Source organism: Leiobunum rupestre, chromosome 7 (genome assembly GCF_980474605.1).
Source record: "Leiobunum rupestre chromosome 7, qqLeiRupe1.1.hap1, whole genome shotgun sequence".
In the NCBI taxonomy this organism is placed as follows: domain Eukaryota; kingdom Metazoa; phylum Arthropoda; class Arachnida; order Opiliones; family Sclerosomatidae; genus Leiobunum; species Leiobunum rupestre.
In genome coordinates, this window is record NC_143390.1 from 47,945,215 (window position 1) to 47,965,871 (window position 20,657).

General features: G+C 37.1%; 2 protein-coding genes across 3 annotated transcripts; both read right to left on the reverse strand.

Annotated features, from left to right (window-relative positions):
- Positions 1-1,143: 1,143 nt before the first annotated feature.
- LOC149936579 (ELMO domain-containing protein 3-like) lies at positions 1,144-10,758 on the reverse strand. The gene is made up of 9 exons (XM_090153214.1): positions 10,570-10,758; positions 7,640-7,691; positions 7,467-7,538; positions 7,107-7,319; positions 6,145-6,267; positions 5,623-5,753; positions 5,405-5,481; positions 1,536-1,663; positions 1,144-1,459 (listed from the first exon to the last, which is right to left on the reverse strand). Exons 1-9 carry the CDS (start codon positions 10,642-10,644, stop codon positions 1,317-1,319), a joined length of 1,014 nt encoding a protein of 337 aa, XP_090009340.1. The 5' UTR covers positions 10,645-10,758; the 3' UTR covers positions 1,144-1,316.
- A 95-nt stretch (positions 10,759-10,853) lies between these two features.
- On the reverse strand, positions 10,854-13,462 carry Syx18 (syntaxin 18). Of its 2 annotated transcripts, none has more exons than XM_090153213.1 (10): positions 13,373-13,462; positions 13,019-13,217; positions 12,893-12,957; positions 12,717-12,832; positions 12,586-12,663; positions 12,458-12,524; positions 12,120-12,393; positions 12,008-12,066; positions 11,153-11,222; positions 10,854-11,087 (listed from the first exon to the last, which is right to left on the reverse strand). In XM_090153213.1, the coding sequence occupies exons 2-10, from the start codon at positions 13,196-13,198 to the stop codon at positions 10,911-10,913; spliced, it is 1,086 nt and encodes a 361-aa protein (XP_090009339.1). In that variant the 5' UTR covers positions 13,199-13,217; positions 13,373-13,462; the 3' UTR covers positions 10,854-10,910. The 2 variants fall into 2 exon arrangements, with proteins under 2 accessions (XP_090009339.1, XP_090009338.1); XM_090153212.1 differs by having other exon boundaries at positions 13,364-13,451.
- Positions 13,463-20,657: the final 7,195 nt, after the last annotated feature.

Sequence of the window (20,657 nt, forward strand, 5' to 3'; positions counted from 1 at the left end):
CGTGTCGTCTAAATTTCTCTTGTGCCGACATTTTTATTGATTAGACGCTTTGACAGACGACAAAACCCAAATCAAGCTCAACGCTCTTTCAAAGCTTCACGTTGAATTTGTTGAGAATCGTGACATCAATACCGGAGTACAAAAAGTCGTTCAACAACTTTCAACGGTTGTACCTGAGAAAGCAAAATTTCAATTTATTATTTTGTTTGCAGTCGAAAATTCGATAGGTAGCGTATTAGCACTAGCAGCCAGTAGCGTAAATTCTTATGGTTCGTGATTACCAACATTAGAGGGTTATGATGGAAGGAATAAAAGCATTTTATTATAATTTTACACATTTTTGTTTCCTACAATGGGCAGTTACGACGCTGTTTTACAGTCGTTGGAAAACAAGTTTGCCCATAGAAATCTTATAGGACTTCCCATCCGTTTTCAAGGTGAAATAAATAATTATGAAAAATGCACGACAACTCTGTTAAAAAAGCGTCTGCTTTATCATTGGCAACGCATAAGCTTCCGCAAAACGCCGCTTTTATTTCACGCAGGGTTGAAAAAAAAACGGTTTTAATAAAAACCCAAAAAACCTTTTTTTTTTTAATAAACCAGGTTTTTTTAAACACTGCTTTATTTTACTTTTAATCTATTTTTCGCTTTTGTTTAACCGTGCATACATATTATCAATCAACTAAAAATTAATATTAATGCCTAGATTAAACCATGCACAATCTCTTTGAAATTTTATAGAAAAAAATGGAAATTTTCAACCGAATTAAAGGAAAATATAGGAAAAATCATAAGCAAAAACAATGATTCTTATCGAAAAACAGTAGATAAGATTAAGTGAAATATAGGGTGACGACGAAATATTTTCGGGTTATATACTACATGAGAAAACCTAAGAAATTTATAGGATGGTATTGAAAATATAGGAGATGTGGTCACCTTGTAAATGTTTTAGAAATGTATTCATTTCGGTAAGGAAATTTAAACATTTTGGAATAATATTTAGTTAATTAAAAAGACCAAATTATTTAAAAAATCACTTGGTTTAAACCAGTGTGATTAAAACCACTCAACCCTGATTCCACAAACGGTATTAACTTATAAATATAATTTACATCATGATACATTTTAGGTGCTAAATTAAATTTAATAAAATATATACATTTTGCTATATAGTACATACGATATATAAAATTTTCTTTACAAAAGTACGGTGTTTTTGTGATTTGTTATACTGGTATAACATTTGTGAAAAAATAAAAAAATTTAATTGCACTTAAAAGCGAAAACGGCTTGCCCAAATTGACCAAGAATTAGCTCGCAGATACTGCCACAGTGATGTCACCAATGTCGGAAAATTCAATGATTTCTGGACGGATTGAGCCAGTGTTTTCTTTGAAAAGCTTAAGGTTTTGCAAAAGCAATTTTACATTTTTCTTGGCGTATTTTGTGACGTCTAAAGATAAATGGGTTTTGATAACAAATACTTTTACGGCTGGTCTCAGACTGAGGTTAGCAATGCGTGCACCAACCTTGGATAACGTATCCTGAATCCATAATGGTTTTCTTTTGCTCTTTCCACATAGTGTACAAGTAATAGAATGTACCAGAATAAAAGTCATTGACAGTAGGGAATACAGAATTGTTCCGGTTTATTTCTCTAGAATTATAAATTAGAGGAGCATTTGTAGGCATAAATAACAGATATATGTGTACCATAACCATAACAATAAGTATGACAATAGTATTTTATTTTTTTCCTACTGTTAAAACCAAGGATTCTTTATAAACAGGATGAGTAGCCCGCGAAAAATAGCGGCAACGATTCTTTATTGTACCTATTGTACTATAATGGTACTATTTTTATATTTACATTATTTCTAGTACTAAAATAATTATAATTTCTTACATTAAAATCTTCGCCTGAAGCAAACACCACGTAACTTTATACTAATTAAAAGTATAGTTAAAGTTACGTAGTTTTTGCTTTCAGGCGACGAAATATTAAGCCCACGTTCAAGTGTAGCCAGATCACTCGATAGTCGATACCATAGAAATCGGAATTTCTAATCATTCTATTTAGTTATTCCGTTTTCTATGGTCGATACTGACTACATCCACTTCCATAAAGAAACGACACACGAGAACAGTTATCCGCGTGTTTTGCAACAAACACTTTAAATTAAAAGTAAATAATACTAATTTATATTGGTACCATAATTTCTATTGTTGTACTATAATTTTTTACCCTTTGTACAATTATTCGGTCAGAAAAATCTGGCAACGCTGGAGCGGAGTCGCGGACGACAATAGTCGATCCAACAGCCGACTATTTAAAAGTAAAACCAACAAAATATCACGGACATTTACGAACACACAGTCCCCCCGATGTATTAACTATATTTTAAATATTAAATTTTGAACAAATTTCCAATAATCTTGTACATTAACTTAATCAACCCAATAATCTTTCGAGTACCTGGCTTTAAAATAATTTTTGGACAAACCGAATTTTTACAGTTACCTGGTTTTGGAAATAAGGTAGCCAAACACGGACGAGTTTGATGGCGCCCAAGGTTCGTGGCGCCTGTATCAATTAAAATATTCAATGAGAATATTGCGTATGTGGGTGGTGGGGTCCCGCGAATTGGTTAGAAATCTCACTTAAAATTAAAATTTCTTAATGCAACCGAAAAAGTAGTTCAGAAATCATCAATATTAAGTTTACTAACTAAAAATATAATACAGGGTTGCCACAGTTTTTTCACAATCCAATTCCCTGAATTTTCAAGGTTTTCCCTGGCCATCTCCGGAGATTTTCCCTGACAATATTTTGTATTTTTTAACCTATATTTTAGTAAAAGTTTCCTATTTGCAACCGAAATTAAATTCCTTGATTTTTTTACCCATATTAAATTTCAGGAATCCCAGGTTTTCCAGGTACCGTGGCAACCAGGAATATTAATATTTTAATTTTAAAGGATTTAGATTTTAAGGCGAAAATCTCCAAAAACCATTAAAATGGGTAAATGCTCCACTTCCAGGGCCCCGATCTCATAATGCCGGCTTGAGCGTGATATTTCCAATCGATTGACGTATCGTGTGTATTTGTAGCTCTAACGCAGCGGTTCCCAAAAGGTGTTCCGCGGAACCCTGGGGTTCTATGGAAGGGTCACAGGGGTTCCGAGATTTCGCAGCGCGGCCATCTTTGTTTGTGTCAAGAGTCTTTTAAGATAAGTAAAAAAAATGAGTTGGGGTTACGCCAGAATTAGCTGGATAATTTAGGGTTCCATAACAAAAACAAATTGGGAACCGCTGCTCTAACGTACCGCGATAAACCATGCGAACACCGGCGGCGGACACCATACTTGAAAGTTTCAAGTATGATTTCGTTTTTACTAAGGGATTTGTGTGTATTAGTTTTAACTTGAAACTAATACACACAAATCCCTTAGTAAAAACGAAATCAAAACCGCCGAAAACGCGCAGCGAGAGTGACGCGACCTTTGTACCTAGGTCCTGGGATGATGAATCATGAAAGAATGGCTAGAGACCCCCCCCCTATAGATACAATGACCTATAGTAGTATAGTTTAGCTCGTGCCTAGCTATCATGATATCTTGGTCTCCATGGTAACATTTTCAATAACACAAGGATTATAAGAATTTTCCATTTTTGGTTCCGTGTGAAACAAGGCCTATGGAAGAGTTATAAGTCTAGGCATACTTATAAGTAATTATGTATTGGAGGATTGAAGTATTAAAGGGGGGAAGTAGCGATTGGGTGGCAATTACGGTTTCACCAGACAGTTGGTTAATTAAGAGCCGCCGAAGCCCCGCCCTCCCGAATCGGGGTTATTTACACCTCGCGCCATCTGTCAAAATAAAAATGTCGAAATCGTATATATTTGCTTCATTCCAACACAGATGGCGCGAGTTGTAAATAACCCCGATTTCGAGACGTCATCGCAGTTTTGGGTCGGTTCGCTCTCGCGTAAATTTTGATAGCGTCTTGGAAGGGGCCATTATCTTGCGGTGATGATACTGATGACGTCATCCCGTCGATAGATCTCAGTAAAATATTTACAAATAAATTACTTGTTGAAAATATTATCAAAGACTATGAAAGGTGAAACCTTTCATAGTCTTTGATATTATAGACTGATGTATGAATGCCTTTAAATCAGGTGGCCGGGTTACAACGCGTAGGAGGGTGGTGGCCAGCCCGTCATGCTTTTGATAGAAGTTGAGTTTTATATTATCCATAAATATATTAATAATGAAAATTTTACACTTTTGGTTCGGTATTAAAAGTTCATGAAGTCGCTACTGAGTGACGCTATTTCGATATTTTTACGTCATTGTGAGGCAGGGAAGCAGTTATGTCATACTTATAGTTATTGTTACAAATGCTACCATGATAGATTCCTATAATACCCCTCCGTACTGGTACAATTCTAAAATCAAGTCACTGTTACATGACCACGTAGGAATTTTTGATCAGAAATAGAGAAATTAAGAGTAAATACAAACGCAACAACGCCTTTCGTATACTTTAGACGAAACTGAACATTTCTGTGTCAAAATTATTTTGCGGAAATACGCGGAGATATTAATTTTTTTAAATTAGCGTTTTCTATCCCCATTTTCCGTTTGTGGTATAGCAGGATACACAAAATATAACAATTTTTTATTGGTGGGGACTAAATATATTCTATTTTTCCTTGGTAATATAGCCTCTAGTTCGCGATGCTAGACGGCCCATCGTGATTAGCAAGAATGGGGTTAGGGTAGCGCCAACACTTAATTTACACTACTATTGGAAACGTTACGCTGCTCTTGAGTACGATCCCGATTTCAGGCACTTTTCAGTGAACTCTCACTTCAAAGATCCTGAAACCGGGGTTCACACGAATTGCACAGTATAGAAGGACTTGGCTGTTCCTTCTTCTGATCGAAGAAAACGTTTTATCCCTGGATATTTGGCCGCAGTCTTGTGCCGCGCGAAATGTCAAGGGGAAAATTGGTTTTTGGCGATTTTAAAGGCAGCAACTCCCTGATCCTTGACCATGTAAAAGGTTTTTGTAACATTTAACTTACGAAAGTTGAACCATTTCCGTAAATAAAAATTGGAAATTGCTTTACTTTTATTGCATCTTTATTTCTTTTATGCCCATCGCGTATCCTACTTCACCTACGACAATAAAGCCGATGAATTTTGTCTTAAAGGAAAGCACCGCTATAAAATGATATTTTACAAAATTAATATCTCCGTGTATTTTTATTTCCGCAACATAATTTTGACACAAATTTTCAATATCGTCTAAGGTACCCAAAAAAAATCGGACAAGCGTTGGTATTTTGCCGAAATTAAATTATATCAAAATAATAATGGCAGCAACCTGTTCAAACAGCCTTCTCTGAGTGCTTCCAAAGTTATCCTCGTGACATTAATACCCATGATACAAAATGGGAAGTGCTAAAGATAAAAATTTAATCAGAAACTATTAAATAAACACTAAAATTTGTAACAGTAGAAACTAATGAAACATTTTAGGTGCCACTACAACCATGTGCGTATATTTTTTGCTAAATTGTGTTTTAAAAATAATGACTTTACCTGCTCTTCTGAGTGCGATAATTTATAAATTTCCCTGGCAAGTGGTTTAGTTTTTGAATTTAATATAAAGTGTAATAAATGTAAAAGTCCCAAAAAGCCAACTCCTCTCAAGTCAGTTGCGGGATTGCACCCTATATCAACAGTGGATTTTTCTTTAAGCAACAACACCAAGCCCTAGACACCACATAAGCATTCTAAAGACCTATTGATCCGAGCCAACATTTATAACCAATTAACTTGATTCTATTTCATTCCCATGATCCACAAAACCTGTTGAGTTGGTAAGTAACATAATATAAATAAGTATGAAAATTACAAAAAAAATATCATTGAACTGATTTTCTGTTATTCCCAATAATATTATTTATTGTGGAAATGTTTTTTCTATTTACACTGAGTCACTCGGTTTTGCAACGAACGTTTACCAACCATGTTGGCTCGGGTTAATAGCTCTTGGGAGACTTTAGTGAGTTCTGTATAACAAACGTGTGCAAAATGACAGGAATAGAACAGCTTGTATACCTTGGAACCCAATTTCTTCCCAATGGTTACCAAACTGCGGGCAATCAAGAACAATTCCTGTTAAATTTTTATACAATGTTTGCAACAATTGAATATGTAGAGAATTTGAATTGTCAAACGGAACTAATTGAGAATTAAATATTAAATTTAGTTTGGATATCAACAATCTAACCATTAGACATGAGGGATGCACCGATACCGGTATTAGAAAAATATTTTCAGAAAAACATTTAAAAATAAGAAAATTCTCGATTAACTAACTAATGATTATATTTTATATTATTGGCCGCGCCACGTACGCCAGACTTCAGAAGCTAGTGTAAACAAATAAAAAACCACGATATTTGATTTTTGATAGAAAATATATATCACCATAAGCCTATCAACCCTAAGTTTGAAAGGCGCATAGCGCCCTTTGTACCACCACTGGACGGGCGAAAAAGAATAAATCAGGCGATAGTATCGGCACCTGGTAGAGATAAATTGAAGCTGCTTCCTTCCCCCTTTCTCTCTCTACGCACCTCTCTCTTACCAAAGCAGCTGGCATCATGCATTGCGGGACGCGTTAAGTTTCTCTTTTCCACCACCGGGTGGATTTAGCGCTGTACTTTCGACAGTCGTTAGCTTGAACCAACACTGCCTTTCGATTCAAACTTAGGGTTGATAGGCTTATGGTATCACGTAAAACGAAAAGAAACATATTCGGATATGCTCTTGCAAACTTTTTTCATAAAAAATTAGAATAAAATGGTGTGACAGTGCACTGAACCGGTTTTTACAATCATTTTATCATATACACTCCTATTATGATAGATAACTTTGTTAATATCGGCCGATGTATCGTCCGATAGTACCGCCGATATTATCGGCCACGAATAGCCGATATATTGGACGCCCGATAAATCGGCTGTACCCATATCGGTGCATCCCTACTAGACAGAACTAAATATAGACAAACTCACACTGAGCAATGGTGAAAATAGAGTTCCGTTCATCAACAAGCTCTTTACGAACTTTAGGTGGCCCAAATAATCGATAACAAATTAAGGGTATAGCTTTTCGTTTTTTCTCTGGTTGAATTTTTTTAGCAAATTCTGTCATGTCGGTGGTGTTAAAATATTCCATCATAGACTCGTACGTAACAGGGCTACTGGGTCTATGAAGAGACACCCCACCTAAAATTCAAACTTTATTGTATGGAAGGAGTTCAAGCAAAAGTTCACTGGGTTTCGTGGATTGTTGGTTTAAGTAACCATGCTGATATGGTGCAGAAATGGAATATGTGCTTGTTATATCAATATATCATTTGCAATAAAACTTACGGGGTACAATTGTATCAACTTGTTGCCATTCATTTTTGGCAAATTCTAATTCTTCCTTAGCTATAGTTTCATCTAGAAACCATCAAAGTGTCAATCACAAACTAAAACCATTCCATCTAAGACAAATTACTGAAAGATCTACTTTTGCGTAACAGAAATTAGAATTTACGCACCGCATAGATCTTTATTTGAATGCAAAGCACTTTTTGGTTTTTCTTCTTCATCCTATAAAATTATTTCTTTAGTACGAAAAATTGGAAACTAATCAGTGGCATAGCCTGAATGTTTGCTCTGAGGGGCACACAATAGGGAATTGGCAGCATGACGTCACACCGTACCTTTGGCTACGAATGACATGATAGTATGTTTTTTTTTCAATTTGGAAAAATTATGTGTGACGTATTATCTACATCATGGTGCCAAGTCCCTATTAATTAAATACATTACATCAAAGATAAATTAAACTCGTACCCTAGATTCGAAAACACTCTCTCGCGCGTTGCCGATAGCGTTTACCCACTTCCCGCTGGATCTCAGAAAAAATTCGCTCCGTGGTTTGGTTTGCGCCTTACCGCAACCGATGGAGCCCGATTTTTCAGAGGTCACGAGCCGGAAAAGGTAAACCTAGGAGGATTCAAGTGTACCTGGAGAAGAAATTTGTATTCCCCCAACCAATACCTCGCGGTTCGTCTACGGCTGTCGCTGGGGGAGTCAAACACTTGGACATAACGTTTTTAGCGCCACCTACAAAGCTTCAGAGTAACCTAGGAGTTACCAAAAAATTCGTCTGCTAGACAGTAGTTCGAACTTTAACGGTTTTTAGTTTCGGCCAAGTCGAAGAAAGTTGCCAGAAAACTATATAATTTCAAAGAAAGTTGCAATGAATGTTAAGTTTTAAATTTAATTATGGGGAAATATTGTTGCTTCGACAACTGTCGTAGCGATTCTAGGTGCCATAAAAATATAATTTTTTATCCGGTTCCTATACCGGGCAGAAATGGCAAAAACTAACCGCTATAATTCAAACTAGAAATAGAACAAGAAAAAACCTCAAAATGTGGTCATACATGTAGTTCACTAGATGGCTCCGTTGTAGTCTTATGTCCAAGGGTTTGAGGCTTTGAGCAGCCTCTCCCGTGGCCCCCCGAATTCTTCTCCAGGTACACTTGAATCAAGGATCCTATATGTTAGAAGGATATGAGGCGAGGGACGAAAAATGGCAGCGCCGTCGGTGGGTCATGCGCGATAGAGAATCCGTCTTTAGATTCCGTCAAGGACAAAACATGGAGTAAGCACCGCCAAAATTTGTCCTTGAGGGAGTAGAAACAAGACGTCCCACGTTTAGAGGCTCTCTTAATATCGACGGCGCTGCCGGCGTTTTGAAAACACAGGCTGGCCGGAGGGCTACCTATCCTTCTAACATATAGGATCCTTGCTTGAATCCTCCTAGGTTGTATTCTTGGGCGATGGTCTGTACGTAGCGTACACTTTTGTCGTGTTAAAAGTCGCGGAGACGATATTGAAAATTTATTATATTAAGTTTTTTTAAGACATTTTAACGTGTTATGAATTTATTAATTTTCTCTAATTACAACATTTTCTTTATTAAAAAAAACGAATTAGAACCTGCGCTATTCCGTAATTACTACAACGCGCAACGGGAGATGTCGCCACTGCGTCGAAAGAAAGGCACTGCTCTTACAACGAATGTGTATTTGTTGAATGGAAAAGCTCTCAGTATTCGAATCTAGGGTACGAGTTTAAATTATCTTTGATTACATAAAAACAATTGCTCACACCATCGTATATTTCCAGGGGGGGTAAATGCCCAATTTGGCCTCCCCTAAGCTACGCCACTAATCTTGGTCCTTTAATCACGTGCTTTTCGACCACTTAGCCGAGGCTTCAATTCAAGGTGGCTTAACCTTGGATTAATAATATCAAAAGTAAATAGACATAAACTCTAAAGCATCACAAGAAAATGATTTTCTTAGTTTAAACCTTTTAGCCTTGTTTAATGGAATATCTAATTCATATTCCCTATGAAACTTTCTTAATTCTTTAATTGAGTTATTTTCTGTAATTTCTTCAACCCAAAGTTCTCTAGCTTTTAAATCAAGCACCTGCCACCCGATCCAGTGAACAAGATTGAAAATTTCGTCACCATATAGAGTATGGTCGCCCAAAATCACAGGATCAATTTCATCTTCTCCATGAACTAGGCTATACAACCAATTGTTCCAACGGTATAAAAAAGGCGAATACCCATTTGTATCATCTGCGTATTTTTCCTTTAACAAATCAAATTGCGAAAGCATGTCCTCAACTAATTCGCGCACACTTCCATTGTCTACCATGAATTTAAACGCGTCTTGACGTTTTCCTAGGAGATCCGTTGTAAAAAAATCGTCTTTATCATATTTACTAATTAATAAATCTAATATTCCGTTAGAACTTTCCATAATTTATTTAAAGTTTCGATTACTTAAGCCTTGCGCACATTAGCTCCCTTGAATCGCGACTCCCGCGGAATGCGCGGATAGATACGTTAAAGACCTGTTTTCGCATGTACCTTGTGCAATGCCCCAATTTGTATCGTGCCGCGAAGGGGGCAGGCACGTTCGAAAAGGGGTTAAGTAGTTTCTCAGATTTGATGGCGCGCGCTTTAAGGAAAGTTCAAGACTTTCTGTTTATGTCTATTTACTTTTGATAATATGTCAAGGCTTAACCATGGATGTATTAATGAACTGCGTTATACATCCATGGCTTAACTTAAAAAACTGTTTAAGTTAATAGAACAAATTAAAAGGAAGGATGAGACCAAGGCCTGACATTGTTCAGCAAATTTACAAAAACGAAATTGCTGCAGTTGGCCCATTTTCTTTATTATTCTTACAAACACCCAAGTTACCAACTTCTTTTTACTATTTCGCAATTTTCTATTAATTACGAATTTAGAAGTGCAAAAAAAACGCAATCCAGATAAAAATTTTACTCATAAACCAAGTCAAACGTACAGAACTTAGAACAAACATGGATTAAAGGTTATTTAATCCATGGAACAAACAACAGATAACATAAAATAAACGAAATATTTATTTACCTCAATAATCCCACTAGATACTATAATCATGGAGCCGCTCGTATCATTTTGTACAAATTTACAAACCTTAAGCATCTTAAAGGCAAATTAATCTAATCTAAATTAACGTTAAATTATAATTCTTACGTCCTGACAGCTACCATTTGCATTTTGAAAAATCGATCGCGACCCTCGAGTTTACGACGCCCTGAAAAGAAAACATGACATTAGTGGAGGTGTCGCCATCTGATGGCCATTAAGTTAAATAAAATTCTTATACACCAAAATAATACATACCAAGAAAATAAACGGAACAAAAATGTATATAATTTATTATAAATATTGAAAAATATACAAATGTCTTAGGGATTATACCAGTTTAAAAATAAAATTGTGAATGATAGGACAACTAAAATAAAAAGAATCCATAAACGAAAACCAGCATTCTTTTTCATGGCTTGTCTCAGCTCTTCGTTAGCTTCTTTAATATTTTCTGTTGTGCCTACTGTCAAATCTGACACTTTATTTATATCTTGTTCCTAAAAAAAACAATACCTCTTAAAATATATATAAAAAAAATAGAACCAAGCTGAACAGAACGCACTTGTTCCAAAACTTTTTCGGAAAATACTTCTTGAAGTCTGGATATTTCTATTACTTTTCCTTCAATTTGTCTAGAACGCATTAAAACAAATAATTTCATGAAATAAAAATTTAAGTTTATAATTCCAGAGGTGAGGTAGTCAGTCGAAATAATTGTTTCAATTAATGTAGAATGGGAATGTAAAAAGAAACTTTTGGAGATAGTGGCACGAACGAATTTGAGGTTTTAAAAAAACACATTATCGAGACTACTAACGAAATAAAGAGGTCTGTTTAGAGAACCTTTAGCTCAGTCACACCAAGAGCAACCAAAGTTTCTTCTTAAACCACATTGATACGAGAGACAGAAAAATGTGATTTTAAAAATAAAGTATCTCACGCTAATCCTACACCTCTGCATGAGTTCATTATGGCCAGTGTTCCAAGTGGAAAATTAAGGTAGAAAATAAGTTGATTTTTCCAGGTTGGACAATAAGGAGCTTACTGGACAATATGGCAAATGGTTAACAATATATTTTTTATTGAACTTAAAAATCATAGATCAGAGAGACCGATTCTGATTAAAGTATAGACATTTATTCTGACTATTTTTGTTGTACTATGGCAAATTGCAGTATTATGTTAAACTGTAAAATAAAAAGCCTTTACAATTACTTTTAGATAAAAAGCCTTTTGGTAACACTGACTATGATGAAGAGGTAAATAAAGCATGTATTAATTATCATGACCTGATCTCCACCAAAAATTAGCAGTCATTCGCAGTTAAAACTTAGAAGGCAGAAGTTAAGAAACTGACACACTTATGTGAAACATAATTACCAACTTACAGCAAAAACATTGTTTAAAAACTACTCACTTGACTTCATCTACCATGCTATTTAATTCTTCGTACAATCGTTCGTTTTCTTGTTCAAACTAAAAACAAAAACATTTAAAACTGGTACAAAAAAGAAAGAAATTTGGCCTACCAATTGCAATTCTTCAGGAGAAAAATTAGTTGTAATAGTAGTTGTTGTTGTTTCCCAGTTATCATCGGGATCTGTAATGTTGAACGAAACTCTATCTGGTGGATTTGAAATTGATTGAGTATCAATCTGGGCACCATTTGAGTCAATATCACTGGTACGTTCATTGCCAATTGAATCTTCCGATTTAAATTTCTCTTTTTTATTGTCCAAATTTGAAATTTCTTCATCTCCTTTTAAACTTTTAGAAGCTCTATAGCCGGTTTCAAGTCGAACCCTGGAATTTATAGACAATTCACATAGTATTGCAAGATCAATATCGTCTTAAGTATAATTTATACATTTTCTGTTTATCGATGGTTCTTTTTACTCTTATCGCTTTAATTTCGCTGAATATATTACACGTTGCTATTGAAAAATACATTAAACGTTATTGTTTTCAAAATTTTATAAACTTAACAACTTTTACCTTTTAAATAAGATTCTATAATATCCAAAACTGCTTCTTGATGAGATAAACGCTGTTGGCTCAAATTTTGCTTTTGAACTGAAATTAAATAAAATAAAAATTTGTTTGACTACTAAGGTAAATATAATTACTTTCTTTCCTCATTTTTCTCAACAAATCTTTACACGTGTGCATAAATCTTTGGGAATCTTGATCAATTTGATCACGTTCGGATTCTGTCATATTAGATGCTTCATACATTATAAAACTACATGAAAAAAATAGTTTAACACTAGCTCAATAATTTATTTTTATTTAGGCATATTACTTCATGTTTATATAATCTTTCCTATGTCTTAATAAAAATTCCTTCATTTTTGTAACGCTCAAGACCTAAGAGAAAATTATTACTTATAAATTAGTGACAATAATTGGGTAAAGCCATGAAACTTACAATATCTTTAGCTTTTGTAGCAAATTCAGATTTGACGGCTTTACCACTTTGATTACCAGTATTAAGTAAAAGGCTTTTTGCATCTCCTTCAATTCCATTTGGAAGAGTCAGTGGCCCTAGAGCTTTGTTTCTGGTTCGTACAGTTTTTACACACGCTTTGAATAAATTTGTTAAGTCCATGATTTGACTTGCAATCAATCTGCAAAGACGACAACAACATAGCACGAAATGTCAGCCAAGGCTTATTAGCCACAAAACATAATTCGTTCCTAATTTTGCAAAGATATGGTAAGCAATTCTTTGCCAATTACATCTAAAGGATTTTCGATTGAAAAATAATAGAACTGTATTTACACTTTCAACGTCTAGGGTTACCACTGAAGTGAAGTGCAGCTGTTGTTCTCGCCGCTCGCCCGCAAATAACATCTGTAAACGTTTCCAATTTCCAGAACAAATAGCAGACGCTATTTGACAGTAATATTATAGTTCTCAAAATAAGAGTTCACCGAAAGTGACCGAAGAATATTTAATGTAAGATTGATTTATATCTTGCCCTTCTGTAACGCGAATGTTTAAATAAATAAATAACCATAATAATCACGCAAATAGTTTACCTCCTCACCTCCATTAAATTAAATGAAGTTTGAGAATATTTTCAAATTATACTAATTATCGACGGTAGCTCTGCAAACCTTTGTTTTACGGCGCGAAATTTGAGACAGCCCTTTTTCAACTAAACTGTTCTTCTTTACTATATCACTATCTCACTTTATTTATTTAATATTCATAATCATTCGTGAAATCAAAAGTGTAAAAAAAAAAAAAAATAAGGCCCAATGACGCTCCAATAAAACATCTTCAAGTTACTGTTTATATAGTGCTTGTTAAAATAATGGAAACTATTCACTTGTACGGTGTGCAACAAGTGTTTCCTTTTAACCAGGGCTGCGTTCAGAAACGCTCACCGGTGAGTCCGCTGAGTCACCGGTGACACCGGTGTTTTACTGAACGGCATTTTAATTTCGGGTTTTGACGTCACGATAGTCATCGGTGAGACACCGAAGTCACCGAAATAATAGTCGGTATTTCCGATGACTGACGTCATTACTGACGTCATTACTGACGTAAAACTACTATTAATGCTACGCTATTTTAAAAAACACCGATGACTGAATAAAAGCGTTCAGCAACTTACGACGTCATTATGACGAAAAAGCTCATCGGTGGAAAATATGAATCCACCGGTTTTTTTTCCGTTGACTGTTTCTGAACGTACCCCTGGTAACTTTTTGATATCTTAAATAGGATTAGCCGAGCGGGATTAGCAAAAACACGACGTCCTGTTTAAAGGTGAAAAGTTTCCATTATTTTAACAAACACTATAAACAGGGACTTGCAGTTCCTGGCTCTCGGAAATATTACTTCGTGGCAATTTCTTTGGAGATGTTTTATTGAAGCGCCAATTCAATTAACCAATAGTGATGTTGAACCCACATGGCCAACCTTTAGGCCGTGACGTTTAATAACTTTCGCAAGATGGCAGTCCTCTCCTAACCAGAATGTTTTTGTTTGTTATATTAATGGCTGCTTGTTTACAATATATGAAATCAGTGGCTTTTACGGCGGCAGATACCTTTTAATGGAAATCGCGTCGCGTAAACGAAAAATTTGGCTACGTAAATAAAAATCGCCCAGAAGCCCCGGTCAATAAATTTCGCTGTCAATCATGGTGAGCCTGTTTAAACAAAGTCTTCCTTCATGACGATAGGACGGAGGGTGGCCCCCGTATCACCTCTCCCCCAGCTTAGCAAGCTTCGTAGAATACAGGGGGAGCTTGTTCGGGGAGGAAGGGAGGCTGAACACCAGCTCCGGGCTAATCAGTCACTCCCCAACATTTCCTGAAGCTGACATTTTTATTTTTTTCCTTTTTTTAGAGAAGAGACGCATCGCGCGCGTCACTGTAAACCTACCCCTATTAAAGAACGCGTTTTAGAAAAAACAGACCACCGTTCTCTCTCTGTTTTATCTTCCGTATATGCCTAATATTCCGCCGCCTTCTTCGGGATAAAACAGGGGACGATAGTGGAGTGATAAACTTCCTATTCGTTCCATTAAATATAGCGCCGAAAGTGTGGCTTACACTGGCGTACTCCCACCAACCGACCACAGAGGAAATGCATTAGAGATCGACATAAACTCTACGCGGTTCGCGGTTCTTTTTTTTTCCTACAAGGGGGGGGGGTGAGGAGAGGGGAAATAGGGGATTGCCTGATGTACGTACGAAGGGGGTTCCGAAGATACGAGTTCCGATAATGCCCCGTTAAATTTGAAAGAAGTCCGTCAACACCGTGACGCCCTTTTACTCATATTAGGAGCTAGAACTACACATAGTTCCGTTTCGAATAGTAAAGCGCTGGTTTTCATAAGGACGAAAACGCCGCGACATTTAGCGGTAACTTTTCAAACCTTTTTAAGCCTGGTTTTCACTTGGCGGTTTTAGGGCGAAAAAGCCCGGCGTCGACGGAAAATGGGCGAAAATTTCCGTCGACACCGGACGGAAATTCCGTCGGTTTTCGGTTTTGTGTGGCGATTTTCATTTCTATTTTTTTCGCTCAGTTGGGCGATTTCGCTCTTTTCAACCAATCAAAAACTATTTTCGAAAGGTGACTGTGACGTCAGGGGGGATGGTTAATTTTCTGCTTCTTGCATCCGGAACTCGGCCACGTGCTTTTCTGTGTTTTGGAACGTGTTTTTTTTTCTTGATACCCTTGTTGCATTCTTTTCCAGTATGTTTCTTTCACACAAACCGATCTTTCATAACTCATATTTCTTTGAACACGATAGATCATGTAAAAAAACATTAAATTTAAAATGCTTACCTGCGCTTTAATCAATAGTTCACTATTATGATCAGATAAATCATCCATTTTTAGGCCTAGGCTTAAATCTCCACTATCAGACGAAAACCGACGAACTCGCTGGCAGAAACAAAATCGCTTTATTTCCGCCCAAAAAAAAACGCCAAGTGAAAATGCTAAAACGCTGACAGTGAGCGAAACGTCGAAAACCATATCGCCGACGTCGAACTTTCAGTCGTTGATTTTCCGCCAAGTGAAAACCAAGCTTAAGGACTGGTTTTCCCTAGAGTAAAAACGCAACATCATTGTATTAGGACTAATGGGATTTAAAAGGTCGTCGCTCACCATCGCGGCGTTTTCGTCCTGGTTTTCTCTAGGGCAAAACCACCACGACAGTGAGCGTTAACTTTTAAAAAACCTAAGGACTAGTTCTCACCTATCGGAAAAAAATCCGCGATGGCGAGCGTTGACGGAAAGGCCTATTAAGGCTGGTTTTCACTAGCGCAAAACCGCCGTGACGGCGGGCGCTAACTTTTGAAATCCTCGTTAGGCCTAATAGAAAATTTTTGCGTTCACGCCCGCCGTCACGACGGTTTTGCGCTAGTGAAAACCAACCCTAATTGTTTTTTTTTTCGTCATGGCGTTTGTGCCTTAAAAGGGTGGTTTTCATTAGGGCAATTTTTTCGTCGAAGCAGGCCATTGCCTTGTTTTTGTCCAAATGAAAAATAATAAGCCTTTAATAATACTTTTTTTGCATCGGCACTAGCCACCATCGTAGCGTCAACGTTAAAATAATTGTAATAGGTTTAAAGCTTAGTTTCAACTAGCGCGCGTAATAATGTATTTTTCTTTGCTGGCGTGAAAAGGTTTGTACGTCCACGCGCTAGTGGTAACTAATCTTACCGGTTTTTTTAGTCGACGTTCGAAGTCGCAGCATTTTGTCCTTAATAAACGTAAGCAGTAACAGCGCGAATCAAACGGTTCCCTCGGCGAAAGTCTATCGCCGCAAAAAAATACAGTCAATCTGTTGGAAAATTTATGCAGTAGAGCTCGGGCGACCACCCAGAGAGATTATTTAGAGCTTGTATTCCTAGGACCCTGACTGACTCCCCGAAGCCTCAACTGCCCAGTGTTTATGTACAGTGGCGTTGATTAAGGATAAAAGTTATTTTTTGTTATTATCGCGTACCTTGTCCCGGAAGGTATCTCGTATACAACTCCGAGAAGGAGGCCAGTTGGGCGCGGTTGAGGTGGAAAAAGTGTTGAAACCTGGCGACTTGTCAACGCTCCCCTATTAATTATCCAGTATACAAAGACCAGGAGTTCCCTCAATGAAAGCTAATAGCCAGGCGGCCAGAATTATCCTCTTCGTGGGTATCGCTCCATCCCGACCACGGCGAACGCCTATGTGCGACTTTCATTTTCCAGGGATCACGGATAATCGGTATTAAAGGCTCTATAAACCTCGTTGGCACTGCCTTATAAACATAATTGACCTGATTATGACGGTCACGTATACGCCACCACCGAACTTGGCGCTATGTGTAACTTGAAAAACTTCCAGGTAACGATGGTTGGGAATCTCTTTCCTCATCGGATAATTTTTGCTTGAGACCAAGGCCTATTGAAAGTAAAAACGCATTCGTACTGTAAACTGAAGCTTAATTCTATGAAACAATGGCAAACTATTGAATATGGACTTGACTAATTATAAACATTCGCTTCGTTTCTGAAGAGAAGAACGTGTTTACATTGGTATTTATCGTTATCAACGTAACCCGATAGTCATTCTGCCAACAAAAAGTGATTAACTACTACTAGGTTGTCAGAGGCTGAAGTATTGTGTTTTGTCTATGCTCATGCAGTTCACTTCATTCGTTTCGAAACTATACATAATTGCATTGAGAACCAACTAAAGCCCTCTTTTGGTTGCCGTCGAATACTAGATACCATAAGTCTATAATATTGTTCCATAAGTTTGTCACTTTGGGGAATATTTTACTGAGAGCTAGTAACGGAGTGACGTCATCACAAGAAGAAAATATCCCCCTAGCGAGGCGCTGTCAAAGGCTACGTGTGACGCGTTAGCGAGCCGACCCAAAACGGCGACGAAGCCCGTAATGTAGTCTGTTTTGTGAATAGCTCTCAGTCTCAGTAAAACTTTTGCATGTGAAGAATAGGAAGTGTCACACTTATGGAACAATATTAATTATACAGGTGCTTCTTCGGAAGAGCGGGCGCCGCAGCGCCATCTAGTCCTGTTTCGATGGCGAATAAATAAAGTGTATAATGATTTTTGTAACCAGAGCTCCTGTAGAATTGTCCAAACTCGATCCTTACACTCGATTCTAGGTTGAAGAAAATTTCACGGTAAATAATATTATTTTGATTTTAAATGTCTATAATAATGATGCCAAATAACAGAAGGGGCGGAAACCATTATAAAAACTAGTTTCGTTTGTAAACTTAGGGGCTTGTCTCGCAAGAGTCGGTATTCGTGAAAGAAACGAGTCTAGGTGGCGTAACGGCGCTAGCTTCTCCGAGGTAGCACCTATGATCAAGCGTCTGCTACAGACAAATTAAAAAGTCATAAAAACGTTTTCCCTTTAATAAACTTATCAAAATATAAGCAAACGATGAAACATTTATATTAATAAAGTCAAATTTACGAATAACAATGAGGATAAACTAATAGCTATCTAGTTTTCAATGGCGAACCTCGGGCGTAGCGATAGTTTTCGGTCGCGAAGACGGTTACACTTTATAGCAACGACCAGAAATGAATTTTTTATTTAAATAATTTTTTATTGTTATTAAAAACCAAAACTTCATTAGGCTTAACACGTAACGTTTCCCCTGAACGTAAGTGAACAATTCGTAAGTTCCAGGTAATTGTTAATTTCTAATTAAATTTTGAATTTTCATTTTAAAGAGGATAAAACGTCAGTTGCGCGCTCTTCTGAAATTTTTACGAACAACAACAACTAGCGTCCTCTGAGGCTCTGATTCCATGCAGTTGGTGCCATGGCAACCCGACCCAAAGGTACGCACCTCAGTATTAACAAGAATTAATTTTGATAACATTATGTGACTGGAAAGATTATCGCGATCTTTGTTACTAAAGTTCGCCATCTATGGTTAGATTTTGTAATTTAAAGGAAACGAAGTTTCGCGACGAATTATGCGAGGGTGGTACCATACGCTAATGCTATCGCCCCATATGCAGAGGAACCTGAATGTATTTTTGGTATTATTTTGTATAGTTTTTCTTTTTACACATTTAGGCCAATTTTTACCTCTCCGATGGGACTTTGTACCCTAGGAGGTGTTATACAACCACCGTGTCTGTCTGTCTGTCTGTCTGTGGGTGGGTGGGTCTGTCTGTCTGCATTTTCGAGGCAAAAGGGTAATCACTGCGTACGCAGGTTCTTAGAATCAAGGAAAAGGTTTTTCCAAAAGCGCCCTCTTTTTGTCATTGGGTGTAGTATAATTTTTTAATCGGCCGGGATTCGAACCCGAGTCCTTTTGAACGACAGATGAGCGTTCTACCGCAGAACCACGGATACCGTTACGCTTCACTGAAAATTAAAAACTCTTCCGAGGAGAGGTATATTTTGGCAAGCTTGCCAACTTGTTAACGCGTCAAATTGGCGCATTTACGGGTAGATTTCAGTTGGAGTACAACAAAATCATAAATCGCATTTCGCCTTGCAATTTTCCAAATACGTTCCAATTATAAAAACATTTGGGTGAAGTAGGAAAGACGAAAACAATGAAAAAAAAATAAGCAAAGTTATTGTGTGATAAGGTAGGACCGTAGGGTACACGAAGACAGTGCCTAGGTGGTTTCTTTTCACCTGTTCTCGGACTAAAAGCGTACTCTTTTTATTTACCCTAAAACGTTTTATACGCCTGTTCCGTGGATGAGAATTACTCCGCGTCAAAACTATTCGCTTGTTCCGAAGTATTTGGGCTACTCTTTTTACTCCTTCTTTTTGGTTTCTTTTCGCTTGTTCCGGGATTTCGGAGTAGGGTAAGTAGAGTAAGGCTATGACGTAATTTGACTCCGATTCTGTGGTGGCGAATAGTTTGAGTCGGAGTAAAAACGTTTTTCCAAAATAGCTGCCTGTGGCCTTTTTGGCAGATAAATTCTGGCTAGCAGACGACAAAATCCGACTTACTCCTTTACATCTCCTTTCCAGAAGGAGTAAAAAGAGTAGCCCTAATACTCCGGAACAAGCGAATAGTTTGTGGGGCGGAGTAATTTTCATCCCCGGAACAGGCGAATAAAACGTTTTAGGTGTAAAGAGAGTAAATCGCATTTTGTCGTCTGCTAGCCAGAATTTATCTGCTAAATAGGCCACAGGGAGCCATTTTGGAAAAACGTTTTTACTCCGACTCAAACTATTCGCCACCACAGAATCGGAGTCAAATGACGTCATAGCCTTACTCTTCTTACCCTACTCCGAAATCCCGGAACAAGCGAAAAGAAACCACCTAGTGAGTAAACTATTTGGATAATTTTTACAAATGGATTTAACTTTTTTTCATCGCTGGGGGCTCCCCTGGGTTTTATTTTTGTACCCCACCAAATAATTATTTTCTGTCGCAACTGGCCCACGGTAGTTAAAGCAAGTTTTTTTATATTAGAGTCTTGATCATCTTTTAAGAACTCAAATAAGCCGTGACGCTGGCCCTTAAGCAATTCATATAGCAATAACGGTAAAAATGAAATATAATTTAGTCGCAAAGCACGCTTGAAATGTTGTCTTTAGGACCTC